This window comes from Podarcis pityusensis (assembly GCF_964106645.2).
Source record: "Podarcis pityusensis genome assembly, chromosome: 14".
Lineage (NCBI taxonomy): Eukaryota > Metazoa > Chordata > Lepidosauria > Squamata > Lacertidae > Podarcis > Podarcis pityusensis.
Window position 1 is genome coordinate 44,494,152 of NC_138039.1, and position 27,869 is coordinate 44,522,020.

Consider the following 27,869-nt stretch of genomic DNA (forward strand, 5'->3'; position numbering starts at 1 on the left):
CCACGATAATGTACAGGAGAAAGCCACATTGTAAATACACAAGCATACAGACTACAGTAGCTTGCAGTGGCCAGGATTGAAGGAGTTACCATATTGTGTCTGTGAATCTGTAGTTTAAGACATGAAACAGCACATTTATCACACTAAATAATGATATTGCATTTTTATTGCTGCTTTTATTTTGTATATTCTAGTTGTACTGCAATTCTATTTGCAAAACAATGAACTGAAATATGTAATAAATAACAGCGGCAATAAAAATACACTGAAATATCCTACATCATCTGGCATAGTATATTAATAATTGCAACAACATAAAGCAGTGTTCCAAAACATCCAGCAATTTTCAAGGTCTCTCTCTCTGTCTCTGTCTCTGTCTCTCTCTGTGTGTGTGTGTGTGTGAATTTAGGACCCACCGCATATACCAGAACCAGAGAGCAGCACACAAGTGTCTGTACTTTTTGGAAAAAAGTCTGTTTAACAGAGATAAAAATGGGGTGTGTTTGTACATTTGAAAGCAGCAAGCCCTTTCTATTCTGAAAAAGAGTGATCATCTAGCTCCGGTTACAGACACTAAATCTCTGAAGATCAACAACTCATTATGATGTAGCATCAAGCCAGATCTCTACCAGTGCTTGCAGTTCATGTAATATAAAGGACCAACTTACATGTAATACTGAAAAACACAGCCCTTGAAATTTCATGTCTTCTCTCTCTTCTACTATTAACAGGCCAGTACAGGGATGGGGAGAAAAAAGGAGCAGAAAAGAAGGGGAAATTGCATTTTCATTTTTATTAAAAGAAAAAAAGGTGGAGGGGACTGCAAGAAGGTTCAACCTTTCCTCCTGCACTATGATAGTCCCAGGTGAAAGCTGCCACTGGCCTTCATAGCAGCGTAGAGGCAATTTAATAGGGACCACAATGGGGGAGGAAATGGTTAACCCACCCACAGTCCTAATGAAAAGACTGGAAAAAAAATGAAACATGGAACTTCAAGTGATACAATTAGCATCCTGTTCAAGGCACTGGCAGGAGTTCCATCGCCTTCAAGGGTCTCTGGGTACCTACCCACATCTGTAGGAAAAGTTAAATATTAACAAAGAAAAGATGCACAATCTTTCTTAGGGCAACTATGTGCCCCCTCACCTCCAAGATCCAATATTTCAAACTAGTTTTATTTGCTTTTATTGTATAAGTGCTGTACACAAGATATTGTAAAAATCAAAGTTCATCCCCCACAACCTGGTATTTACTGTACAGGGAAGCCTGTGTTCACTCATTTCAGGCTGAGTTTATGTGCTGAGCTAGCATTGAATATCTACAATTGGCACAGAGCACTTTGGGGTGTGGGGAACCACGTCATACCACAAACAAAAGCAGAATTTGTGAATTAAATAATCGTTTTCTTTAAACAACCACTGTGTTCTAGCTACAGCCAGGCCTCTCGAATACTGATACTACCACCGAAGATCACGCTGCAGCAACAAAGGAGGCTCCAAGTGTTGCGATAGCTCATGAAGGCAGAAGCCAATCACCTGAAACATAAAGGAAAGCAAATCAGGAATCAAAGGGGAAAATTAGTTCCCATCAGTGGCCAACTGCGTTCTGTAAAGCAGGGTTAGCCAATGTAGTGCTCTGCATATTGTTTTGCAACACAACTCCCATCAGCCCCAGCCAGTGTAGCTAATGGTCAAGAGATTACAGGAGTTGTAGTACAAAACATTGAGAGGGCACCACTTTGGCTATGCCTGCTGCAAGGCTTCAGCTATTCTGTGGCCTCCCCAGTGAAGAGCTCTCTCCAATCTCCTTTTATCCAATTTTACCAACTACAAGGAACCGTTCCACAATTATATTTGCAAATCATGAACCTTACACAAGTTTCTGACCACCCAATCATTAGCTACTACCTTGCCTCCCATTTTTATTTAGCAAAGCAGCTCATAATGGGTCCACCATTTGCATGCATAGAATGTGAACCATACGAGGATGTTGAACAGGAAGCACTTGAGCAAGGGCTCTTATAGCTTTCCCCAGCCGGTTTTGCCAGGGCTTGCTGCCATTCCACATCTCTCATTCTGCTACTCAGAAATCAAGGTTCTCAGCCAGGTAGTCGAAGGAAGCCCACCTAAAAGAAATTACAATGTGGAAGAATTCTGCTGAGAACAGCATCGCTATCCAAAAATGTATGGCGCTCACAGCAGTCTAAAGGCCCCCAAAGTATCTCACATATCAATATATGCAATCTCTTGGCTGGGCCAAGAGGTAAAGGTAAAGGGACCTCTGACCATTAGGTCCAGTCGTGACCGACTCTGGGGTTGTGGCGCTCATCTTGCTTTATTGGCTGAGGGAGCCGGCGTACAGCTTCTGGGTCATGTGGCCAGCATGACTAAGCCGCTTCTGGAGAACCAGAGCAGCGCATGGAAAGGCCGTTTACCTTCCCGCTGGAGCGGTACCTATTTATCTACTTGCACTTTGACGTGGTTTCAAACTGCTAGGTTGGCAGGAAAAGGGACTGAGCAATGGGAGCTCACCCAGTTGTGGGGATTCGAACTGCTGACCTTCTGATCGGCAAGTCCTAGGCTTTGTGGTTTAACCCACAGCGCCACCCGTGTCCCCTTCCCAGGAGGTGGAAACAAGTAAACCCAAACAATAGCAAGGGTCCTTCAGTGTTAAGAGGACAGTGGTCAGTGGTAGAGCAGACGGTCCCAGGCATCTCCAGGTAGGTCTGGGAGAAACCATCATCTGAAACCCGAGAGTGCCTCTGGCAGTCAAGGTAGACAATACTGAGCTAATGGGGCCAGTGGTCTAACAGTGCAGTGTAGCATGTTGAACATGAAAATAAGCATTGTGAAAGCAGTGAGTTTTCAGGTAGGGAAAACAATGAACTCATATTGCCCATAATGGGCCCTTCATTTCCAAGAGCAACAAGCCATCATAAACAGGGATCCACCATGAGAGGAGACCAAAAGCAAACAGCTAGAAAAGGACATGTTCCTGTAGGAGAATTTTCTCTGCAATTGCCTGCTATGCTCCAATTTGCAGCTTTGCCTTACATCTGGCTACCGCCATGTTATTTGTGTCAGCGGTGGTGACTGGTGTCCATTTGGACTGGCGGGGTGGAGAGACAGGGAGATCAACAGTAGATGAATCCAGAGCCAATGAGACATGGGACCAGCTGGTTCTCGTTTGGCCCCCCATCACTCTGCCGAATTAACAAATGGCAAAACAGAGTGAGGAGGAACCTGACAGCCAGGGCCACCCCACTGGGTGGTTTTAAGGAGACAGGCAGTTGCCTGACTGAGGTGAGGTTGGTGGGACAGTATCACATTCAAACTAATACAGTCTCCACTCTATGTAAGAGTTCACTTGAAACAACAACAACAACAACAAAACAACAACAATAATAATAATTTATACCCCACCCATCTGGCTGGGTTTCCCCAGCCACTCTACATGACATGCTCTTCCCACTCCTCCAAGTACCTATCTACCTGCTCTCTGTCAATGCCCAAAACTTACTCCATCTTGGCATCTAAGTGGTTTGCCATGTCTTTGTCTACATAGCGGCAGAAGAGAAAAAGGAGGTTGCTAGGTAGGTGAAATGGCTCTACCATCGATGCCTTGGGTACCTGAGACAGCTCCCTAGCAACAAGGAGCACTGTATCCACCCTAAGGGGAAGAAAAGGGAAGAGGGGGAAGAGAGAGAAAAAAAGGACGGAGATGGTTAAGAGGCTTGGTGTCTGCAGACACAAATTACTTGGGACTACCCTGCCCAACAGATACCACCTCACCATTTTTCAAAGTCTCCGTTGCGGGGGTTCAGGGGCATTCCAGAGGAGAGACATCTCTCCCCGTGACTCAGCAGAAGGTATAGAAGTGAGATGGCAAACTTGGAGAGGCAAGGAGAGAAGATGGCACAGCATGAAATGTTAGCAAGGGAACAGCAGCAATGGAACCCACCTCATTCAATGCCAACCTCGAGGTTAAGGTGGCATAAAACCACACCGATACTGGCAAATACTAAGGTAATTTTAAAGTCTTCCCTCCCACCCCATTTGTCGCTCTGCCACAAAATTCTGCCAGGACCCCCAGGAAATTTTCAAAGCCCTGTCTCCAAACACACCTTGTTCCCAAACACCATAGCAAGCGATTGCTGGACAGACTCCGGTTGCAATCTGGTTAACTCCTGTAAGAGGTCTATCATCTCACTGAAGGTCAACTGCTCAATGACATCACAGAGAGGACCGTAGAGAATGGGCAGAGACTACCAAGCCCACAGAACATGGAAGGAGTAAATTGAAAGGATAAATGTTAATATCAAGTTTGCTTGTCCTTTAAGAGTTAATAAACCTAATCTATGGGATAGAGAACTCTTAACACCATAGGAAGTATTGTTAAGAGTTATAGGTCTTTATTTCTATACACTGAGCCCGTTAAGAGAAATGAAGTTTCTACTCCCAGCACAGGATGGGCTTGATAAATTTAACCCAAACCCTTACAACCTATCAAGCAAGGGCTACTGGCTGCTCTCTGAAAAATTCTGCAGCCTGACTCTCAGCCTAACAGGACTCAAGCAACATTTTCAGTTCATTCAGTAAAGACACAGCCCATCTTACACATTTCAGCTTCCACAAAGCTGTGCACATATTTCAGTTTTCTGGCGGCTTGGGGCAAGGCTTCACTGCCCTGCTCGGGTCTGGTTATGCAAGAAAATCTGGAGGAAATTAAACTGTGCACGCAATGCAGTTTAGCTCCCCCCACAACCCAATTTAAATGTCTTATTTTAGTGCAAGCCCTTTTTGCACCCCAAAAGTCAATTTATAATGGGGGCCTCATAACAAGGTCATCAATGATGCAGGTGGTTTTAGAGAGAAGTGGAACACACAGGACGGATACCTCATCCATCATGTCCTTCTGAAGGAGAAACGGTAGGTGCTGGGTGATGCTGACAAGGACCTGCTTGGCCTGCTCCTGCGACAAGTGTGGCAACAGACGGGCCACCAGCCTCCTCCCTTTTCCCACAAGCAGGATCTGAAGGAACCCATCTTTGGCTTCCCTGGAAGGAAAAGACCAGCTGGTCCACACACGTATCTCACTGCCAAAGCACCATGAGAGTCTAGAAAGGGGAAAGGGGCCAAAAACATACCCAATGCACAAACATAAAGGCCCATGGTTATGTTCTACCTAGTGCTGTCTGGACTTCAGACCTGGCTGTTTAACAGAACAGAACAGAACATCTCCTGGCTCTTTCTTCTTCTTCTTCTTGTGCATTGAACACTTTCCCTTTAAGGAAGATTTCTTGGGGGCAAGTGGTTTTTCCACCTGGCCTGGTTTAGTTCTAGTTGTTTTTCTGTTTTCCGTGCCTGACTGGATTATATTTCCATTTGGCTTGTTGTCGACTGCTTTATGGGGACGGCAGTCTTCTTTTCTCCTAATTAGCTCAGTCAGGGAAGTAAGCAGGCCCAAACATTCCGAGAGGAAACTTTTGATTGGCTCAAGTTCTTTGCTTATCTGTGTTGAGTATTCTTTCAGCAGATCTTTATACAACCCTATACATCTCCTGGCTCTTCCGCTAGAGAGGGAGGATGGTATGAACCCAAGGAGTAGAAATTGTCAGCGGCCTGATAACCTAAGTAGGCAGCTGACCTGATGGATAGAGGTGGGTCCACAGACATGTGGCCACAACAGCCACCGTCTTCTTCATCCTAACAACCATCTCATGTACCATCACTGCCGCAAATATTCCCCCTGGACTCACTTTTCCGAATTCTGCTCTTCAATTCTTAGGGCTTGATAGATATGTCCCAGCTCATGCGCAAACTTCTCACAGAAGTGGAGGTGCTCCTCCTCTGGCACCTGCTCCAGTTTCCGCTGACCATCTTCTATATCCAGCAGCTGCAGGTACATCTGTTTCAGGAACACACCAACAAGATCCATAAAACTACCGTCTTTGACAGGGCAGCTCTTTAGCCAACTACTGTATTTTTCGCTCTATAGGACGCACCAGATGATAGGACGCACCTAGTTTGGGGGGGAGGAAAAAAGGGAAAAAAATTCTGAATCCCAGAAACCAGAACAGCAAGAGGGATCTGGCTTCTGGGATAGCCGCTGGGATAGCTGGTGTAGCTTTGCGCGAAGCCTCCGCAGGGCATGGGGAGCCTTCATCCCCGTGCCCTGCGGAGGCTTCTGGGACAGCCCGTGAAGCCTCTGGAGGGCTGCGGGATGAAGGCACCCCGCTGCCCTGCGGAGGCTTCGCGCAGCTAAGCCAGAAGCTAGAACAGCAAGACGGAGCGCTATGCAGCGCTCCCTCTCCCTGTTCTGGCTTCTGGCTTAGCCGTGCAGCCTGCATTCGCTCCATAAGATGCACACACATTTGCTCTTTCTTTTTAGGAGGGAAAAAGTGTGTCTTATAGAGCGAAAAATATGGTATATTTGCTGAGCGTCTAGCTGTGCTCTCCAGGTGGTTGCAGTTTCCCCTGTTATCTCCCATTTTGCCAATGGGGGGGGGGGCAAAGGGAAGGCAGCAGATAGTATTTTCTTACCTAGAGTTCATGGGAACTGTAGAGAAATCCATGTCTCCATTTTCCACGGAATCTCCTAAACTTGTTTAGGGTTAGCAGTGTCACAAAGGCACAAGTTCAGGAGCATGAACCAACTATTCTCCAAACAGTGGTCAAACCCTTAATTTGGTGCTAGCATTAAGGATCACATGCTCAGGTACCACAGGCATGTACATGTACCCCCGTGCCAAGGAATTATGCTTTAGTTAGTTTTTACTTTTGCAATGTAAAATCTTTTGGCAGGGTCACTAGGGGGCAGGTAGCAGCTTTGTCCAGCAACCTGCAAACAGATGTGGCTGGATTACAACTCCCATCAATTAGGCAATTGCAATCTACTACAGTGGTACCTCGGGTTACAAACACTTCAGGTTACAGACTCCGCTAACCCAGAAGTAGTACGGGGTTAAGAACTTGCCCCAGGATAAGAAAGGAAATTGGGCGGTGGCGGGGCAGCGGCAGCGGGAAGCCCCATTAGCCATAGCTGTCAACCTTCCCTTTTTTTGTGGGAAATTCCCTTATTCCAGCACCGTTTCCCGCTGCTATCCCAGATTGTTAGATATCCCGTAGCCTGTCCCCAGGACAGGTGAGGCTGCTGATCCCTTATTTTCGAGGCTGCTGATCCCTTATTTTTCAAATCTGAAAGTTGACAGCTATGCCATTAGCTAAAGTTTCCTGCTTGGCAGGGGGTTGGACTCGATGGCCCTTGTGGTCTCTTCCAGCTCTATGATTCTATGATTCTATGATTAAAGTGGTACCTCAGGTTTCAGGTTAAGAACGGACCTCCGGAATGAATTAAGTTCGTAACCAGAGGTACCACTGTACTTGTGACTGGTTCACACCATAGGGGCTTTTCTCAATTTCTACAATGACTATTTCATTAACGCAGCCAAATCATTCAGTTCTGGAGGCATGTGCAGAATTCTAGCTGAACAGAGCTATTTGCTAACAATTCTGCAAGAGTTTCTATGCATCATCATCTATAGTCATGACATTGCCTGTGTTGCATACGACATACTAGGAATCTGCTCCACTGGAATGTCATGATCATGAGTTTCATATTGTCAAGCTCTTTGTTGTGGGGACAAAGGGGGCAGGTATGTGACTGGAGGAAGAAGAGCACACACTGCCTTTCTGAATAGAGATTGATGGAATTTACTTATATGCTGGTTTTGCACAATGAGCTGTACCCAAAGCAGCTGGCAGAAAACATTCAAAAGCATCAAAACATTGAAAATACAAACATACAAAATACAGAACATGTTAGTAAATTCAAATGACAAAAATAAACAATTCAACAAATGCAGAATATATCAATACAATTCTCGAACTTAATCTGTTCCAGGAGTCCATTCGATTCCTGAAACCATTCAAAAACCAAGGCATGGCTTCTGATTGGCTGCAGGAGCTACCTGCACTCAATTGGAAGCCGCAGAAGCCACGTCAGACGTTTGGCTTCCAAAAAACGTTCGCAGACCAGAACACTTACTTCCGGGTTTGTGGCATTCGGGAGCCGATTTGTTCAACAACTAAGCTGTTCAGGAACCAAGGTATCACTGTATTACCAAACAACAACCCCCCCCCCCACCAAATCAATGTTTAAGTACATAAATACAAAGCCAAACAAGAGTTAACCCACAATAATGCTTCTGGTACTGGCCTTGCCACACTCCAAGGACATTGGCTTAAAAAATAAACACAGAACTGCCTTCCCAAGCTATCTCAGTGACTCACCTTCTCAATTTCATATAGCACTTGCAGTCGCTGATTACCCACAGCCTTCAGAAGATGGATAAAAAGGGGGAGGGGGAACAGGTGTTAGTTTTCAACAGCAGAGCAACCAGCACCAGCTTGGCACCCCTGGATGTTACATTAACAGCTCAGGGGGCTCTGCAATACAGTTTCCAGTGGGGTCGTTTCCGTTTACAGAATACAACAAGGTGGCCAGAATTCCACTGGTCAATTAGAAGTGGTGTGAAAAACAGGAGGAAAAAGCTGATAGAATATACCGCCCACCCGCCAGTTAATAATGTGCCCTATTTATTAGGGGGTGGGGAACAACCATCCGCTGTGGACCACTGTCAGGTGAACAGGGCCGCCCAACCATAAATCATATTGTGTCACGTGTCAGGCGGTTCAAGCAGCAGCTGCAGAGAAGATTCTTCCTTTGCATCCCCAGCTTGAATTCTGGTGACAACTGCAAATGAAGAAACTTCCTCAAACTTTCCCATGGCCAACATTCATGGGACTCCAAGGCCCAGGAAATCAGGCATGGTTAGCCCAAATGGCCTGGTGAGACAGCTTCCAAGGCCCATGGGTCAGAAGGTCCCATCAACGATATATATGCAAGAAACTTCATGTTCACATGCAGCAAATCTGTGGAGTCAAGTCCCAGCTTCTGGCAAGCCAGAGGCAAAAAGATGGGTGCATTACCTGTTCCAGTGGGATGTTGTGCACGGCATCAATAGCCCTGCGGGGACTGTAGCACGTAGATACTGCCACTTGGCCCAGGGAGCCTGGTATCCGCACCACTAGAAGAAGGAAACCATTGTCAGGAGGTGCCTAGCATCCCTAACATCTAGGGAAAAGCCTCTTTTCTGCAGAGCGCTTACCAGATTCGTATGCCTCCACTTTCTGGATATATGGTGTCACTAGCTTGGGGACTTCAGTCTTGCACCCTCCAAGAAGCCCCTTCTCTGCCTGTTTGTGCTCTAGCTTGCGATAATATTCCTGGGGGGTGGAGAGGACAGGATAGCTCAGTACCAAAAGCAGTGGAAACACACAGCACTTCTGTTGCTCCCCACTCACCCCAACTCCAGCATCCAAAACTGGCAAGATGGCAATTCTCCCTGAGCCATTCTCGCCAGACAGTGATTAACATGCGCCTTTTGAACTACAGTTCTTTGTTTCCTGGGCAAACCTAAAGGGGCCCAAGGGAAGGAGCCCCACCGTGGTGGGGAGAATATGGTTGTCAGAATGCAGCCCATCATATGAGAGCAGGTCTGCAGTTGCAAGAGACAGAACTGACCCAGACCCAAGCCTTGTGACTGGGAAGCTATGCCCACCCTCTCAAGAGCAGTCTAGGATTCTTGCTTAGGGGTGGGTGAACCTATCAGTGGCAGTTTCTCATTTTTCACATCTTCAGTTCAGTTCTCCACATTCTGATATCCTAAAAACAGTTCATCAGCATCATTATTAATTATTGTCATTTATACCCCAACTTTTTCCCTAATGGCACTCAAAGTCTCTAAATAAAAGAAGCACTAAAAACATAGAAAATTAATTTTAAAAACCCCAATAGAATTCAAACTCAATACATATATGAAATCTGTTTTAAACCTACAAATAATTACAATAAAAACAGCATGGCACCACCCTTTTCATTAAAAGCAGCTGGTTCCCCAAAGCCCATTGGAACAAGGAGGTCTTTACCTGTCCGTGGAAGGACAAGTCAGGAGCTAGTCTACCTTCTTCAGGGAGGGAGTTCCAGCATTGTAGTGCTAATTTATCCCAATATACTCCCTTGTATGCAATTACATCCAATATATGTATTCTTCACAAAGTAGATTTCCCCCAGTACAAAGCATTTCTGTATAATATTTCCAGTAATATGTGAATTTTTACTGCACATGTTATACAGGCATATGTATCATAAACATTACTTGGCTGGAACGGAAAAGTGTGAACAAAGGTCCGTATAGTTAAAGCTATGGTTTTCCCAGTAGTGATGTATGGAAGTGAGAGCTGGACCATAAAGAAGGCTGATCCCCAAAGAATTGATGCTTTTGAATTCTGGTGCTGGAGGAGACTCTTGAGAGTCTCATGGACTGCAAGAAGATCCAACCTCTCCATTCTGAAGGAAATCAGCCCTGAGTGCTCACTGGAAGGACAGATCCTGAAGCTGAGGCTCCAATATTTTGGCCACGTCGTGAGAAGAGAAGACTCCCCGGAAAAGACCCTGATGCTGGGAAAGATGGAGGGCACAAGGAGAAGGGGACGACAGAGGATGAGATGGTTGGACAGTGTTCTCAAAGCTACCAGCATGAGTTTGACCAAGCTGCGGGAGGCAGTGGAAGACAGAAGTGCCTGGCATGCTCTGGTCCATGGGGTCACGAAGAGTCGGATATGACTAAACGACTAAACAACAACACTCACCTGGTAATAATAGTCATCCCTGTGAAGGTTGTCACTCTGAAGCTGCAACATTTGCACCTTTATCACCCACTCTTTTTCTACTGGAGTCATGAGCACAGCATAGGGATCCTCCTTCGGCGGCTGGCGCTTCATACGGGGAATTCTTTAAGAGAAGAAGAAATTCGCTTACGAAAAGGCTTCTGCACTGGTCCAGAATACCACCAACGCCTTGCTGTGGTCACATACAGTTGTACCTTGGAAGTCAAAAGGAATCTGTTCCGGAAGTCCGTTTGACTTCCAAAACCAAAGCGTGGCTTCTGATTGGCTGCAGGAAGCTCTTGAAAGCCAATCGGAAGCTCCGTCAGATGTTCGGCTACCAGAAATAGTTCGCAAACCAAAACACTCACTCCCGGGTTTGCGGCATTTGGGAGCCAAAATGTTTTGAGAACTAAGCTGTTTGAAAACGAAGGTACGACCGTATTCTTTCTTCTGAACTGCTTTTAAAAAGGGCTCTGTCACGTCAGGGCCGGAGGAGTAAGAAAACCTAAACACGAAGCAGAGTTTCCAAAAAATAGACCAGAGGCAATTGTACTTCATCCAGCACGGCTTTAGTGCTGCTGAAGGCAAATGAGCATAATGGTCACAAATCCAATACAATCAGGATTGGCACAGTTCATAAAAATCCAGTTGCAGCACTTAAAATAAAACTTACAAACTTTATAATAAGACTTAAACCTTAACAGCATACAGAACAGACCACCAGAACAAAGAGAAAGAGAAAGTGAGCGTCAGGCTCCTCCTGGCCTTATTATTATAGTCTGCACGGCCTTGAAAGAAACATAACAGAACCAGTTTAAACCAGCTATAATCAGCTTCCCAGAGAAATAAACAAAACATCAGAAACCTTCTTTCTGTTTCTCTCATATAGAAATAAACCTTACAGAATCCTCCTGAACTAATCAGAATAGGAAAAATCTCTACACATCAGATCCATACTTTCTGCACTAAGAAATGAAAACTGGCAGTCTCATCTAGGGTAACAGCACCGAACTTGAATACCTTCAATAATTCAGAATAGAAGCTTGTCTTAGTTTTAGAAGTCTGAATGAAGTTGGTGCTTTCATTGTATTTTTCCAGTTTAGTTATTTCATTCAATATTCCATACTGTACCAAAAAGTTTGGGGTGGGGGGGAGGAGAGGAGAAAAGAAAAACACTAAATGATCTCCAATGCGCATCAAAACATTGAAAATCTGTAACTAGCCCTCAGAAAATAGCCAACATTATCTACAGTAATCCACAAGCTTAATCCATTTTAACACAAAAATATGATGTGTATTACATTCCTTCATGGGACGCGGGTGGCGCTGTGGGTTAAACCACAGAGCCTAGGACTTGCCGATCAGAAGGTCGGCGGTTTGAATCCCCGCGACGGGGTGAGCTCCCGTTGCTCAGTCCCTGCTCCTGCCAACCTAGCAGTTCGAAAGCACATCAAAGTGCAAGTAGATAAATAGGTACCGCTCCGGCGGGAAGGTAAACAGTGTTTCCGTGCGCTGCTCTGGTTCGCCAGAAGCGGCTTAGTCATGCTGGCCACATGACCTGGAAGCTGTACGCCGGCTCCCTCGGCCAATAAAGTGAGATGAGCACCGCAACTCCAGAGTCGGCCACGACTGGACATAATGGTCAGGGGTCCCTTTACCTTTACCTTTACTTTCCTTCATATAACAAGTTAATTTTGCCATTATAATAGGTACTTTACTGAGTCACCAAACGATCCCAGGAGGGCCAGCGGGGTGCAGTGGTTAAGAGTGATAGACTAGGACCTGGGAGAGCAGGGTTCAAATCAGCCATGAAGTTCACTGGGTGACCTTGGGCCAGTCATTGCCTCTTTGTGTAACCTACCTCACAGGGTTGTTGTGAGGATAAAATGGAGAGGAGGAAGAAGTGTGCATGCCACTTTGAGCTCCTTGGAGGAAAAAAGGTTGCATATAAATGTAATAAATAAATACATAAAGATTGTAGCAATGTTCCTATTAAGTTGTCTTCATTTGCCCTCACTTACCTCCTTTCTTGCCCTCGCTGTCTTTGGGTCAGGATCCGTTGATGCAGGGGGTGAAGTTGCGTCATGGCACTGGGAACACTGTAATAAAACAGAGGACAAAGGTGAGGTACCAGGATCTGTCTCCCATGCTTTTAGGACCTTTTAAATACATTTTTGCAAAGCAACTTCCCCTAATATAGTGCGTTTGTTACTACTAACGTGATATTTTTATGTGCACTTTATCTCAATATACATTCTTCTGTGCACATTACTTGGCTGCAGAACTAGTTTGAAAAACCGAGAACTGCTATTTCGAAGATGGGCTGTGTTTGGTTTTCATATTGTGGCAGAAAGTGTGAGTTAAAGCAGCGGCGGAACAAGCCGATTGGGCACCTTGGGCGGTACGCGTGCCCTGCGTCCAGGGGCGGTGCCAGCTGGGGAAGGACACTCCGCGGGGCGTCCAAGGAGTCTGCCTGCCTCCTCCCACTCAGCCACCCTACAGCTGGGGGGGGGGCGAGACAGCGGGTGGACCGTTTGGGGCAGCGTGGAGCCTGCGGGCGCCCAAGCCACTGTGTCACTTCCAGGAGAAACGCATGGCTTGGGTGTTCTGCTGGCCGTACGGTGAGTGCCGCCCGGCATTTTGTCACCCCCTCAGTGGTGACACCCGGGATGGCCTGCCCCCACTGCACCGCCCTTCCTCTGCCCCTGACTTAAAGCAAGTCACCTTTAAATGGTAACTGAATTGATTTTCTCCTCATCCCAAATTGCAAGTACAGATCTTGCCCACAGTTCTCCAATATTCAGTCTGCATGTCAAGTTCCCTACTCCAAAGTTAAGACTCAATTACTGGCAACAACCCTGATCAAACTATTTGCTGGATGTCCTCTTTCCCCCCAAATACTATTTGAATTAACAGATGACAAACAGAGCCTGCAGATCACGATCAACACTCCAAATCTGTAGTCTGCGCTGAACCAGGGATTCTAGAAAGCCTTTTGAGCACTTGGCTGTGCTATCTGCCTGGGACTAGCAAGTGGGGTGCAGTAGTCAAGAAGGAGGTATCTGCCTGTGCCCTGGAAGGAAGGGAGGGGCAGGTGGGGCTCAATCACCTTGGAAGGTAGTCCATCTAGAAGGAAAACTCTGATCCTAAACCTCCGCTGCCTTGCAGGGTATCTTCAGGAGAAGAAAAGGCTAAGGAAAAAACCCTACACAAATTCAGAGTGGTCAATTTTAGTGATCAAGATTTAATGTGTATTTTTAACTGCTGTTATATCTGAATTGTCTCTGTTAAACCCAATTGCAATTCAATGTATTCCTGTTGTGTTTTATGATTTTTCTGATATTGTAAGTGAGCTGGAACTGGTCTGTGACCGTAATAATAAATGCACAAATTGAGAGTGGAGTCCCTAAGATGGTTGGATGGCACCTTGTACGCCTCCTTCCGGCAACTCCTGCAGCCAAGATGGTGCCAAACGTATTGCTCTGCTTTCATTTGGACCCCATCAGCAAGCCTAAGAGGGGTGTCTTGCCATCTGTGTGGCCCAGGACCTCCATACCCACTTGTCCAGGCTTGCGTCCCAGAGAGGTCACATTGGGGCTGCCAACGCAGTGGTTTGACTTTGCACCTGGAGGTGAACTCCATCGTCTCTTGAGACACACGGATGCCAACAATCAATCAATCAATCAATCAATCAATCAGGTGTCATAGCAGGGATCCATGAGCATGCCAAGAAACTCTTGTGATTATAGTTCTCCAAGCTGGTCAAAATAACCCCACCACAACTCTAATCCCACGTATTAAACCGCAGATGGAGATGGACGCCTGAAAGGGCTGCATCCTCTCAAACACAAGGTGATCTCACCCATGCTTTCTATACCTGAACTTCTGCTGGTTGCCAGATGTTGGACTGAAGAGTGGAGGATCAAGATTATGGGCCATTGCCCAGCTTGGGCTATTGACATTTGGGAAAAAGGGCCTATATGGAGGTGGAGACGCATAGGCAGATGTCTGGAGAAAAGAGGGAGGCAAGGAGATTTTTATTATTATTAAGTTTGATATTACCCTTGATTGTAAAAAAATATCAAAGCAGTTGAACCAAAAAAATAAAACTATTGGTAAAAAACCAACTATTTAAAACATTTAAAAATATAAAACCAGCGAGAAACTAAAAACAAATGTGTTAATATTCTACATATCAGGGTAGGCTTGCCTAAACAAAAGTGTTTTTAGCAGGAGCTGGAAAAAAGTACAGTGAAGGTGCCAACCTGATGTCAACAGGCAAGGAGTTCCAAAGTTCAGATGCTGTCACACTTAAAGATATTTCTCTTACAGATGCAGAACAAATATTATGTGGCGCCTGTTAACAGTGCTCATGAAGCAACTTCCGGTGGTTTCAGATAGGCAACTATAACTGGTAATTGAGAAAATGCAGCTGCCCGGCCACATCTAACCACTTGGGGGCATTCTAGTTGACAATTCTCTCTACTTTGCATCCTAATAGCAGCTAATGGAAGGAGGAGTCCTGCAAGCAAATAACTTGCTCTTACTTGGAGACCAAATAAAAGGCATACCTTGCCTGCATATCTAAGGTTTAGCTTGATACTTTACAGTTAAATATCTATATACAGTGGTACCTCGGGTTAAGTACTTAATTCGTTCCGGAGGTCCGTACTTAACCTGAAACTGTTCTTAACCTGAAGCACCACTTTAGCTAATGGGGCCTCCTGCTGCTGCCGCACCGCCGGAGCAAGATTTCTGTTCTCATCCTGAAGCAAAGTTCTTAACCCGAGGTACTATTTCTGGGTTAGCGGAGTCTGTAACCTGAAGCGTATGTAACCTGAAGCGTATGTAATCCGAGCTACCACTGTATTCTTAACCAGTGCTTTTTTTCTTAAAAAAATATGTTTTGGGGTACTCCCATTTTGACGCAAGAAAACCACCATTTTATAGTTCAGATCGGGAAAAATAAATACAGTAAATGGACAAAGATTCACAAAATGTTTAGGGGTATGCGTACCCCTGAGTACCCCCAGGAAGAAAAAGCACTTTTCTTAACAATTTGGCTGCCACTTTGTATATGTTCAGTTTCCTGTGGTCAGGGCACACAGGAAACAAGTTGTGAATTCTGACTTTTCAAAACCTACGCTTGAACTGTTAAATCCCATTCAGGAGAAATTCCCTCCTATACACGGAGCATTAGCAACTGACCCTTTCCTGATTAGCTTTCCGTAACCCTTCCTTTTAAAACCCTTGAGGACTTGTCATGCCCTCTGCCATCAGGAAACCATTCTCTGCAGTAATAATAATAATAATTTAAAAAGTGGGGACTCCCATCTCCCATTGAATGTAAAGTGTCCCCCTGTTGGCGAGAGATAGCGCAGGGCTGCTCCGAATGCCAATAATTCTTTGCCAATTACTTTGAAACCTCTTGATACGGTTTGAGACAAACGTTTGGAGCCAGGCAGCATTTGGTCAAAGAAATCTGTACTTCGCTCTCTCAGGTGAAAACAAGGAAACTAATATAACTAACAGTAGTTGTAAATGAATACAGACAACAATAATTGTATAAACACGAGGACTTATTTGTTTATGGATATACTATGGATAAGGGACGCGGGTGGCGCTGTGGGTTAAACCACAGAGCCTAGGACTTGCCGATCAGAAGGTCAGCGGTTCAAATCCCCGCGACGGGGTGAGCTCCCATTGCTCGGTCCCTGCTCCTGCCAACCTAGCAGTTCGAAAGCACGTCAAAGCCCAAGTAGATAAATAGGTACCACTCTGGTGGGAAGGTAAACGGTGTTTCCGTGCACTGCTCTGGTTCTCCAGAAGCGGCTTCGTCATGCTGGCCACATGACCTTGAAGCTGTATGCCTGCTCCCTCGGCCAATAAAGCGAGATGAGTGCCGCAACCCCAGAGTCAGTCACGACTCGACCTAATGGTCAGGGGTCCCTTTACCTTTACCTTATACTATGGACAAATATGGAAAATGAATAACAATATACAAAATGGAAGAAAATAATGTGATAAAATTATATGTGATATAAAAAACCAGAAGAAGGAAGGAGGGAAGTCAGCTCTGAAGAGCAAGTATAAATGTAAAATGTAATACAATATGTTTATGTAGGGTATCTAATAGAAAAACTAATAAAGATTATTTGGAAAAAAACAACAAGTGGGACCTGCAACAAAATGTTTGCCCTGTGGGATACTCCTGCTGATGGCCTGCTCCAGGATACTCCATTCCATCCCTCTCCCCGAGCCAGCATTCCACTGTCACTGGGCATGCTCAGCCTTCACTGTCACGTTTTGAGTTTTCCCCAACCCCAGGGGTTTTTCTAAATATTTCTTTCTGCGAACCTTGGGATCCCCTGCAAAGTCCACCAACACTGCCCTTATGGGTGGGTAGTGATGTTTCGGTTACATCTGGGTCAGCACTCAGAAGTGAAATGACCATTAGTATTATATACTAACTACAATCTTGTGCCTTCGGTTGTGTAAAAGGAAATCACAAGTCATGGCACATCTAAATTTAAAAGAGGAAGTGCAGGTGGAATAGTTTCCCGTGAGAACGGAGCTAAGCTACAAATTTATTTTTATCTATTTCACAAAATTCATATGCCACTGGACTGTTGTAGAACTCTAAAGCCATTTACAAGGACTATTTTTTTAAAAAAAAGAAAAATCAATAAAGAGCAGTTAAACACATGATTAAAATAGTAAAATGGATTAAAACACATCAACATCTATGCATCTGGATAGGTTTGCCTAAACAAAGAGTTTTAAACAGGTGCCAATAAGCCAGGAGTTTCAAAGTGTAGGTGCTGCCACACTGAAATATCCTTTTTTTTTCTTTTATACAATTGTGGAACAATTAACATATGTCACCTATAACAGTGAAAGTTCTGTAGGTCAAAGTGAACAAGTGAGCACATATTGTCTAAGGTAACCCCACCAGTAAACTGGTCCCAAGCCAGTCAAGGCTTTCCTTATCAATAGTAATACCTTGAAATTGACCTGGTAACAGCTTGGCAACCAACACAGGTGACACGACACATGACATTACCTGATTAAGGCCAAGTACACGCCGTGTTCTGCGGGGTGGAGTGAACAGGTAAGGCGATCTCATAGAGCCAGACATCGTGGGAGATTGCTGTGAGACAGTATAGTAGCAAAGACAATTTTTAAAATTAATTATTATTATTATTATTATTATTATTATTATTATTATTCCATTCATCTGACTGGGTTGCCCCAGCCACTCTGGGCAGCTTCCAACAAATTACCGTATTTTTTGCTCTATAAGACTCACTTTTTCCCTCCTAAAAAGTAAGGGGAAATGTGTGTGTGTCTTATGGAGCAAATGCAGGCTGCACAGCTATCCCAGAAGCCAGAACAGCAAGAGGGATCGCTGCTTTCACTGCGCAGCTATCCCTCTTGCTGTTCTGGATTCTGGGATTCAGAATATTTTTTTCTTGTTTTCCTTCTCCGAAAACTAGGTGCGTCTTATGGTTTGGTGCGTCTTATGGAGCGAAAAATACGGTATAACATCAAACACAGTGCGTGTTTGGTGCGTCTTATAGAGCAAAAAATACGGTATGACATCAAACACAGTAAACCACCAAACATTAAAAACTTCCCTATACAGGGCTGCTTTCAGGTGTCTTCTAAACGTCTGATAGCTGTTTCTTTCCTTGGCACCTGATGGGAGGTTGTTCCACAGGGCGGGCATATCCACAGCAGCTCAGGTATCCCAAGCATTAGGTGCATGTTCTGCATACTGAATAGAACTGTTACTCCAGACTGGTAAACCCAGACAACTGCTTTGTCGTTCTGACACAAGCAGTTGGAAAATTAGCTCTGCGTAGCACAGAATGACAGTAGCAAGATCGAGGGTTTGAGGATCGGGGGGCGGAAGTGAGACAGGGCCAGGTGATGAGCCAGTTTACCTGCCGCATGAAGCGCTGAGAAGAGGGCTTGAAGGTTCTCCCACGGAAACCTGAACGCTCCAGGCCAGATGTGTCTAGATAGCTTCTCTGCGCCGGTGAGGCCAAAAGATCTAGGTTGACCCGGGACATAGAAGCCCTGTCCAGCGCCTGAGGCATAAGCGGCAACAGTAATATTTAATACAATTATACTGTGGTTAGGGATGGGATAAATCTGTCCATTTTGGTTTCTCATTTCTTCCTGTGTTAAGTTCTCCACTTCAGGCAGCAGTGCACGATTTGCTTGTTAGAAAGCCTTCATGAAAATTCATCAGCGCTTTCATGCAAATTTCTAATATACATTTTCATGCCCTTATGCCAATATACACACTTTTGCAAAGCAATTTTCCTAATTATAACTGAATTTTCGCATGTTAGTTTCACTCATGTATGCATTTTTATGCACACTAGTGTCTGATGTTTTATCACATTTTAAACATTCTGTTGGGAGCCACCCAGAGTAGCTGGGGTACTGTATAAATAAATAAACAAATAATCACTACCCTAGCAAATAGAGTTTTGTACAAACTACCTGGTTAGAGAATTAAATTTCAATGGATGATTGTGCTTTGCTCATGTATTGTTACAGAAGAAGCATATTTGGTAGGTTCACCTTTAAATCCAAAATTAATCCCCCATGGATATTGTGGTGAAGCGCATTGCACCATCTCGGTAGCCAGAGAAATTTCTATTTTTGGTGAATTTCTGGTTTGCTCTCAGTTCATGCTCTGAAGCGACTCCCAACTCAGATTTTAAGTGACACGGTACATGGATGCAAATATTGACCTAAAGTGTTTGGGGGACAGGAGTGTTGGGGGACTGATCATTCATTTTGTAGAAAACTGTGTGAGTAAGCGTCTGTTAACTGGAAGTGGAGAATGTTCCAGAAACCTACCAGAGAAACCTAATTGCTTACACAGGTGTGAGATACGGTTCAGGAGTTAATTGGTTTATTGGTTTCAAGAACTTGTCGCCTTAGAAAGGCTGGTCTTTAGTTTCTCTTTCTTTTTAAAATTTATTTTTACTAAATATTTTATTGGTTTACAGAAGTACATGCCTTGTCTCTTTTTTTCAGGTTGTACATCTTTCTTACATATCACTGGCATTTGTTGTGAGACATTAGTGTTGAGTGCACCAAAGGATCAAGGCAAGATGCCATTGGATACAGCAGACTTGACCCTAAGCTGCTTCTGTGGTAAAGACAGGGCAAGCGCTGTTATCATTCACTTTGCTGAGCAGAAAAGTGGTGTAGAATGAGCCTTACCTCCATCATAGACAGCGACTGGACTCTTCTCCGGGTAGAATTCCACATGGAAGGTTTTGAAGCTGTCTGAAAGGGATCAGACTGCAGGGGTCAGTAACCTTTTCCAGCCGTGGGCCGGTCCACCATCCTTCAGACCATGTGGTGGGCCAGATTATATTTTGAAAAAAAATATGAACAAATTCCTATGCCCCACAAATAACCCAGAGATGCATTTTAAATAAAAGGACACATTTTGCTCATGTAAAAACACGGTGATTCCTGGACCATCCGTGGACCAGACTGAGAAGGTGATTGGGCCAAAATTTAAAATTTCAAACGATAGACTTGGACAACAGCCCAGATTGGAATGAAGTCAGGAAAAGCTGCGCTGGCAAATAGACAGTTGAAAAAAATATAAATACACAAATAAAACTGTATTCGATGGATGAAAGGATATATGATTTCTGACACGACTGAGAATCACATAGCCAGGGACGGAGAACTTTAAAGCATTAAGATCGGAATGTGGAAAATATGGGAACAAGAAGAAGAAGGCAGGAACGAAGATATTGGAGATAACTTGGAGATAATTGGAGATATTGGAGAGGTCCAGACTATGGGAAGCCCGGAAAAAAATAATAATAATTTGGACTGTAATTTGGTTTTTTTATTTTAGTTTATTGTTTTTAATTGGATTATAATTGGATTAGGATTATGATTTGATGGATATGTTAACTGGCTGTTTTTATTGGAAAATTAATAAAAATGATTTAAAAAAAAAAATAGAAGGCAATTGGGCCGCATCCGGCCCCTGGGCCTTAGGTTGCCTACCCCTGGATCAGAGAGATTCGTTCAATGAAATTAAGCAAAAACGAGAAAGGAAAAGAAGCAAGCAAGCAAGCAATTACGATTAATCATAATGACTGAGTAATTCACACCCAATTTCAGCACATTGAAAGGATTGCAATAGGCTGTTAAGCATGACACAGTTGAAGCCAGCTGGGCTGCTAAAACTAGAGGGACAACCAACTGTGTTCTATCAGATTATCCCAGTGACTAAGCATAGATCTCAGGGCTCAGGCAGTCTAAGGTATCCTGGACCCAGGATGCTCAGGGATTTGTATATTAGTATGAGAACTTTGAACTCAATCCAATAAAATACAGATGTTTTAGCAGAGGCGTCACATGCTGTCACTTGTCTGCACCCACCAGCAGTCTAGCTGCTGCATTTTGCATTGCCTGGATCAGGCCCACAAGAGAGCACACTCTGGTCTTGAGGTTAAAAGTGCATGGACTACAGTGGCCAGGCTATCCCAATATGGCTGCAGCTGATGTATCAGAAAACACTGATAAAATGAATGTACAAGAGGCTTAAAGGGGGGTGGGGGAGAAAGCAGTCTTACCAAGAAATCAGTAGGATAATCGGAGAGGTCGTTGGCAACTCTGCTATCTAGGACAGCAGAATCTTCTCTCTGAAAAGCAAAACAAACAAAAAATGAGCCTAAAAGAGAACATCTAAAATATTGCATAGCGGGTCCCCAGATGATGTTGGACTACAACTCCCATCATCCCTGAGTTCTGGCCTTGCTAGCTAGGGGTGATGGGAGTTGTAGTTCAACAACATCTGGGGACCCACAGGTTGAGAAAGGCTGGGAGTGCCACTGAAGCAAGGTGGGACTTGGTGAGGCCTGAAAATCCTCATCCCAGCTCATTTTTAACTAGAAAGTGACTAGTCTTTAATTATGAGCACTTCTAAAAATATGCAAAGGTTTCAGAGGCCAGGGGATGTAGATTTAGGCAAGACTTGAAGTTATTATTACCCTTTGCAGCCAAATCCTGCCATATCAGGAGCATATACAAAGATCTGACTTTTACCTGCAATTGATACTAGTCGCAGGAGGTTGGACTTTCAAAAAGACAGAACTCTAGTTTCTCAGTATGGGGAGGGTTATCTGGCTGTGAGCCAGGCAAGAAAGCTCGCTTCCCCACCGCTATCTCTTCCGTCCAATGAAACAAGAACACTTCAAGCTAGAGAAGAAATGTGACGGGTTCGATTTGTATCGCCACTCTGCTGGCTCTTGAAGACACACCTATTCAGGCAGGTAAGCAGTGCCCTGAACTTGAACTTTTTTATCCAGCTGTTTTTACATGCATATTTTCGAATGGGCTTGTTTTTTGTTTATTTTAAATATGGGTTTTTAATGCTTTAATGGATGTGTTTTATGTGTATTTTAATTACGTATGGATTTTATGATTAACTGCATGCTGCCATGTAAGTGGTATATAAATTGATAGCAATACTACAATGGTACCTCGGGTTACAAACGCTTCGGGTTACAAACTCCGCTAACCCGGAAGTAGTACCTCGGGTTGCAAACTTTGCCCCTGGATGAAAACGGAAATCGCACGCCAGCGGCCCCATTCGCGAAAGCACGCCCCAGGTTAAGAATGGTTTTGGGTTAAGAACGGACCTCCGGAATGAATTAAGTTCATAACCCGAGGTACCACTGTACTACTTCTTTGTGACACAGATTTATGCACCTGGGATGTAAGCTCATTCTATGTGGCAGTGAAAACAACACACCAGCCATTTTCAAAATGGTGCCCTCTATAGCTGCTGGGCTGGGTTACTAAGTAAATTCCTACATAACAAAAGTCACAATGATAGAATCGGCTCCATATTGCTGTCCTCAAGTTATCCAGCTTTCTCAAAGTACAAGACACCCAAAGGGCAATTTATATTTTACATAGATCATTAATCAGCAGCCCCAGCTGACACCTACTCTCAAAACACCTTAAACGTCACATGCTCACCCTATCCATATTAGGGACCCCAAGTCATACGATCCAACTCTTTTACCAAACCTTCTGCCCGTTTGGTTGCAAATACCAAATGAACAGAAGAGACTGGCAAGACTGTAAGAGAAGTCTTGTGTGGCACACCTTAAGTCTATCTTACCTCCAACGTACGTTGGCCACGCACAGCTCTCATAACTGCTGGGTCTCCCAGGTTGTTTGGCTCTCCAGCTTCCTTGCTTTTATGATCCTTCTCCAATGCAGGTTCCTCATCTTGGTCAACCATTGCCACTTCCTCCTCCTCTTCCCCTTCCTCCTCTTCTTCTTCATCATGATCATCATAAGCATGTTGTGGCTCAGTGGGAAGGCTTTCATTCTCTGCCGCATCTTCTAGCATGGGTTCTGCCTCAGTAGCTTCAGATTTCTCTTCCCCAACAGTCACCATCACCTCCTCAAATCCACCCACATGAGCCTGCTCTGCATCTGTCTCCAGGACTTTCCCTCTAGTCTGCTCCAGGTAAGCTTTAGAAGTGAGGGGAACAGATCAGCAGCAGAAGGAGGGATCTTAGGAAGAGGGCAGCAACATTTTACCTGCCACAGCGAATCAACTACAATGCAGGAAGCAGGCCCTTAGACCAGGGGTCAGCAAACTTTTTCAGCAGGAGGACTGTCCCTCAGACCTTGTGGGGGGGCAGACTATATTTGAGGGGGGGGGAATGAACGAATTCCTTTGCCCCCCCCAAATAACCCAGAGATGCATTTTAAATAAAAGGGCACATTCTACTCAGGTAAAAACACGCTGATTACCGGACCGTCTGCGGGCCGGATTTAGAAGGCGATTGGGTCGGATCCAGCCCCTGGGCCTTAGTTTGCCTACCCATGCCTTAGACAGCCAAAAAAATCACACACTGTAGAAGAGACACACCACTGCCATTGTCAATCTTGGTAGATTCTTTTGGAATTTTGTTTTGGTTGTGAACACACCAGACATTTAAAGAATATTCCCTGCCCAAAGAATAGTAGGAACTGTAGTTTGCTAAAGATGCTAGGCAGGGGCGTCTTGCCCATAGAGGCAAGTGGCGTGGGGTGCCAGGGCGGTCCAAGTTCTGAAGGGCGCCAGGGAAGAGGCGGAGGCTGGACGCTACGCCTCCCGGCATCAGCTTGCTGATCTCGCCCGCCTCCGCCATGATGCGCCGAAGCAGCACCGCACCCAGAGCCTCCACCTGCCGTGGCCACCGTGGCACAGGCACCAGGGAAGAGGCAGAGGCTGGGCGAAGGAAATGGGGGGGGGGGCACCAGAGGGATCTTTGCACCACGGAGCCGGATATACTTAAGACGGCCCTGGTGCTAGGAATGGTAGTTCTGTGAGCGATGAACTAGTTTTCAGGATTTGGGGTTGCACTAAATGCGTGGGGTGTATGTAACTTTTTATTCAAGTGAAATGCCGCTTTTTTGAATTGCATTGAGGGGACTTTGAGTTTTAAAAACTGAAAATATGGCTTTGCTTTTGTTGGAATATACTATTATTTCCAGAACAGTTTAAATATTTTCTTACCTGTTGAAGTGAACGTCAAGTTAACGTAAAGATCAATTTCTTCCTCTTCAGCTGTCTTGTCACCCAAAGGTTCTTCTTCCGTCATAAAGTAATCCTCCAGGATCTGGTTGGAGATAGAGAAACCATAAGGGACTCATCCTGCTGTCAACTCCCTTGTGGGAGAAATCGATGGACAGTATCAAAACCTCTTCCAAAACTAAGTACACAAACCAAAGCCAACTTGTTCCTGCAATCATGGTAAACTATGAACCATGAATGCAAGAATGGCTCCAGCATCATCCTCTCCTATCAGAACCAACAAACCGCAATCCCTGGCTTAGTGTTAGAACAGAATCAGGGTTCGTTTCACTTCAAACAAACTGTGATTGGTAAGCCAAGAAGAAACGCTGGCTTCACACCACACTTTGGAACTAAAACATTTTCCTGTTCAGACACAACACAACATTAAGCTAGAGATTTTTTCTTGCCTCTGTTCACACTAGGGTGGGAAAGGAGCCATCTATGCATTCATGGTAAATCATTATCTATGGTTTACTGTGATGTGAACACAGCAAGTACCGGTACATTGGGTTTCTAACCCACCCATATTTAGACTCAGATGTTTGGCCTCCCCTTGGCAACAGGTCACCTGTTAAGTATCCCTCACTGACTTGAGGCTTGAGACTTATTAATCTCAAGGAGGAGGATGTGCCCTGCTCCAAGGTTTTGGGGAAACAGAAGCTCCACAATTACTGTATTGGTCAAATGCCCAGGGAAATCTGGACGTATGGTAGCCCATGCCAGCAGTTACGATTTCCCCTTAAAATAGCTACAAAACAACAATTTGCGACCTTGCCAAAAAAAGCTCAACTCCTCTTGGGACCCCCCCCCAGCTAAACAACTTTGCAAAAAACAAAATTTCTGTCTAGATTTTCACTGTTTTGAAATATGGCAATCCAAGTTCAGTGTGCACTAGTTCCTCTCAAACATCTAGTTATAATAACCAACATAACATTTTCTATGACCCCCCCCACCACCCAGCCAGAAATGCACTTCTCTCTTTAAACCATCTTGGTCACTTTTTATATTATAAACCACCTTGTGATCATTGGATGAAGAATGCTATAGAAATTTATTATTTAATTAAACATACACACCCCTTCCCATTTCCTACACAGCCCTGGGTCATTTCCAAAGGTGGCCAGTCCAAGAAAACCCTACCCTTGTTCCCTTTGACTGTTTATAGGCATGTTACCTGCCAAAGTTCTTTTGAATGTTTTAAAGGACCTGTTTTCACTGATAACTTGTGTTTCATTTTGTGTTTTTGTAAACTGCTCATGTTTTCTTACCATCAAGCAACATGCAAATCTTGTTAATTAAATAAGCCAAAGCTACAAGAATGTACAGCCACTATCAAGTACACCTGCGGAACTCTACCTGACTTGCTTCTGAGTAGACTTGCATTGTTAAAAGCTAGCAGATTTGAATGTGGCAGGAAGGCTTTTACTACAGTAAGCCTGCAGGGATTTTAAGAAACACCCCCCCCCCCACAAAAAAAAGTGTTTCAGGCAGTGCTTTTTTCTGAAAAAAATGTTTAGGGGTACCCTCATTTTCCTACTCATATTGAAATACTGCCCCTCAATGATGCCAAACTTAGATCCACAAAACGTTTAGGGGTATGCCTCCCCCCAGAAAAAAGCACTGGTTTCAGGTAATAATCAGGCTGTGTGGTGTGGCTTTTTTCTGGCCCACATAGGACCAGTCTTGGCCTTGGTGAAGATTTGATGTTTTCATCCCCAAAAAGTTTTTGATTTGAGTTTCTACTGAATTGAGGCTGCATTTGAATGTTGTACTTTAATCTTGTTTTTAAGTTGTCTTTTAATCAATTGTTTTTATACCTGGTGTTAGCCTCCCTGAGCCTGCTCTTGGCTGGGGAAGGCGGGGTATAAATAAAATTTATTATTATTAAATAAAAATAAAGAGCACCCGGGTGAGTCCTAGAGAGACGTGACTGCGCAGGTGCCTCCCCCATCCTCAAAACAGCTCGCTGCGATTTGCAGCTCCAGCCTTTACTCTTCCCGCAAACCCCACCTCCGTGTTCAAGCGAGGCTCATGCCGACGTGCGCGTGTACAACGCGTGTAAACCCCACTGGACTCATCCCGCCCGCCCCCCCAAAAAAACTCGTTAAAACAAGCGTGCTTAAACCGCCCGATGCTTTTCGCCTTCCGCTGCCCTGAAATAATAACAATATTAAGCATCCAGGCGAAACACGCGTGTCGCCCGGGCTTCCCGAGAGAGGGAGGGCGAAGGGAGGGCAGAGCCGCTGGTGGAACGTCTGAACGCGGCTCCAGCAGATACTCTCTCCCTCCGGCTCTCAAGGAGCTGCAAACACAGAAAGCAAGGAGGAGGTGGAGCTCCAGGCCGCCAACAGAGGCCGGAGATCCCTCCGGCGCCAATCGCTTACCAGATCCTGCGCGGCCCCGGCCGCCGCTTCCCCTCCCTCCGCCATCGGGGACGCGCGTTTCCCTCGACGGCGTCTCCCATTCCTGCCTCTTTTTGAAGAGGCCTCGTTAAGGGAGGGGCAGCAGCTGCTGGGCTTCATTTAAAAATATACCGCTATTGCCGCTGTTTGCGAGGCTCGCCTCTCGCTTGGCACCATCGTTTATGTATCTTGAGGCTCCGGGCGAAATCTTCCCACTCTTGTCATTTATTGCATTTGTACCTTGGCGTCCGCAACATAAAAATGCAAAAACGAAAAGCCCATGTACGGAATAAAAGGAGAGCCAAACCAACGCTTCGCTCAGCTGGTTGGAGCTGATAAGATCTAGGTTGTAGGTTGGAGCCCCAAATTTCTTGCATTGCAGGGGGTTGGACTAGAATGATCCTCAGGGTGTCCCTTGCAACTCTACCATTCGATGATTCTGTAGGGCATCCTGTGCGAAAAGAAACGCCAAATGTCAAACGCCATCAAATGTCACGGAAATAAGCAACTATCTGACTTTTAGAAGACATCGGAAGGCAGTCTAGTTTAGGGAAGTTTTTAATGTTTGATGTTTTATCGTGTTTTTAGTCTTCTGTTGGGAGCCGCCCAGAGTGGCTGGGGAAACCCAGCCAGATGGGTGGGGTATAAATATTTATTTATTTATTATTAATATAGTAAGCTGTCCTCGGGGAAAGTTGCCCCAGTTTCTTGGAACATTTTGGCTGCCCTGCTTGGAAACTCTCTCAGGCTTTTGTGGTGCTGTGGGCAGAATTGCACCCTGTATTTAAAACGCAGTCACAACATAGATTCACCTAATGGCATTATATTGGCAGCTGTCTTTTCAATTCCTTATGATCCCTATGGAATTCTCATTTTTCACACTTGCTGGGCACTGGCTCGACACCTTCACTGAACTATCCACTATGACATATTTTAGTATGCATATTTTAAAGCTGTTGGTTTTATCTGTATTTGGTAATTTTATTTTTACAATTTTTAATGTCTGGTTTCATTGCTATTTTAACAAATATCTCATGCTATTGTATGTAAACAGCTTTTTAATTTTTATTGTGGTATATAAATCTCGCCACCTTCCATTTC

General features: G+C 44.8%; 1 protein-coding gene across 4 annotated transcripts; it reads right to left on the reverse strand.

The window, feature by feature from the left end:
* Window positions 1-822: 822 nt before the first annotated feature.
* On the reverse strand, window positions 823-26,916 carry PATL2 (PAT1 homolog 2; the record flags this gene model as incomplete). Of its 4 annotated transcripts, none has more annotated exons than XM_080980353.1 (19): window positions 26,751-26,854; window positions 24,307-24,409; window positions 22,915-23,273; window positions 21,359-21,427; window positions 19,977-20,057; window positions 18,677-18,823; window positions 17,794-17,880; window positions 14,608-14,738; window positions 12,752-12,829; window positions 10,713-10,854; window positions 9,170-9,287; window positions 8,991-9,088; window positions 8,292-8,336; window positions 5,759-5,907; window positions 4,897-5,056; window positions 4,124-4,264; window positions 3,792-3,889; window positions 3,520-3,669; window positions 823-1,535 (listed from the first exon to the last, which is right to left on the reverse strand). In XM_080980353.1, exons 1-19 carry the CDS (start codon window positions 26,793-26,795, stop codon window positions 1,532-1,534), a joined length of 2,205 nt encoding a protein of 734 aa, XP_080836479.1. In that variant the 5' UTR covers window positions 26,796-26,854. The 4 variants fall into 4 exon arrangements, with proteins under 4 accessions (XP_080836479.1, XP_080836478.1, XP_080836481.1 ...); XM_080980352.1 differs by lacking the exon at window positions 26,751-26,854 and adding an exon at window positions 26,377-26,725 and having other exon boundaries at window positions 19,977-20,042; XM_080980355.1 differs by lacking the exon at window positions 26,751-26,854 and adding an exon at window positions 25,709-25,838.
* Between the last annotated feature and the right edge of the window lie 953 nt (window positions 26,917-27,869).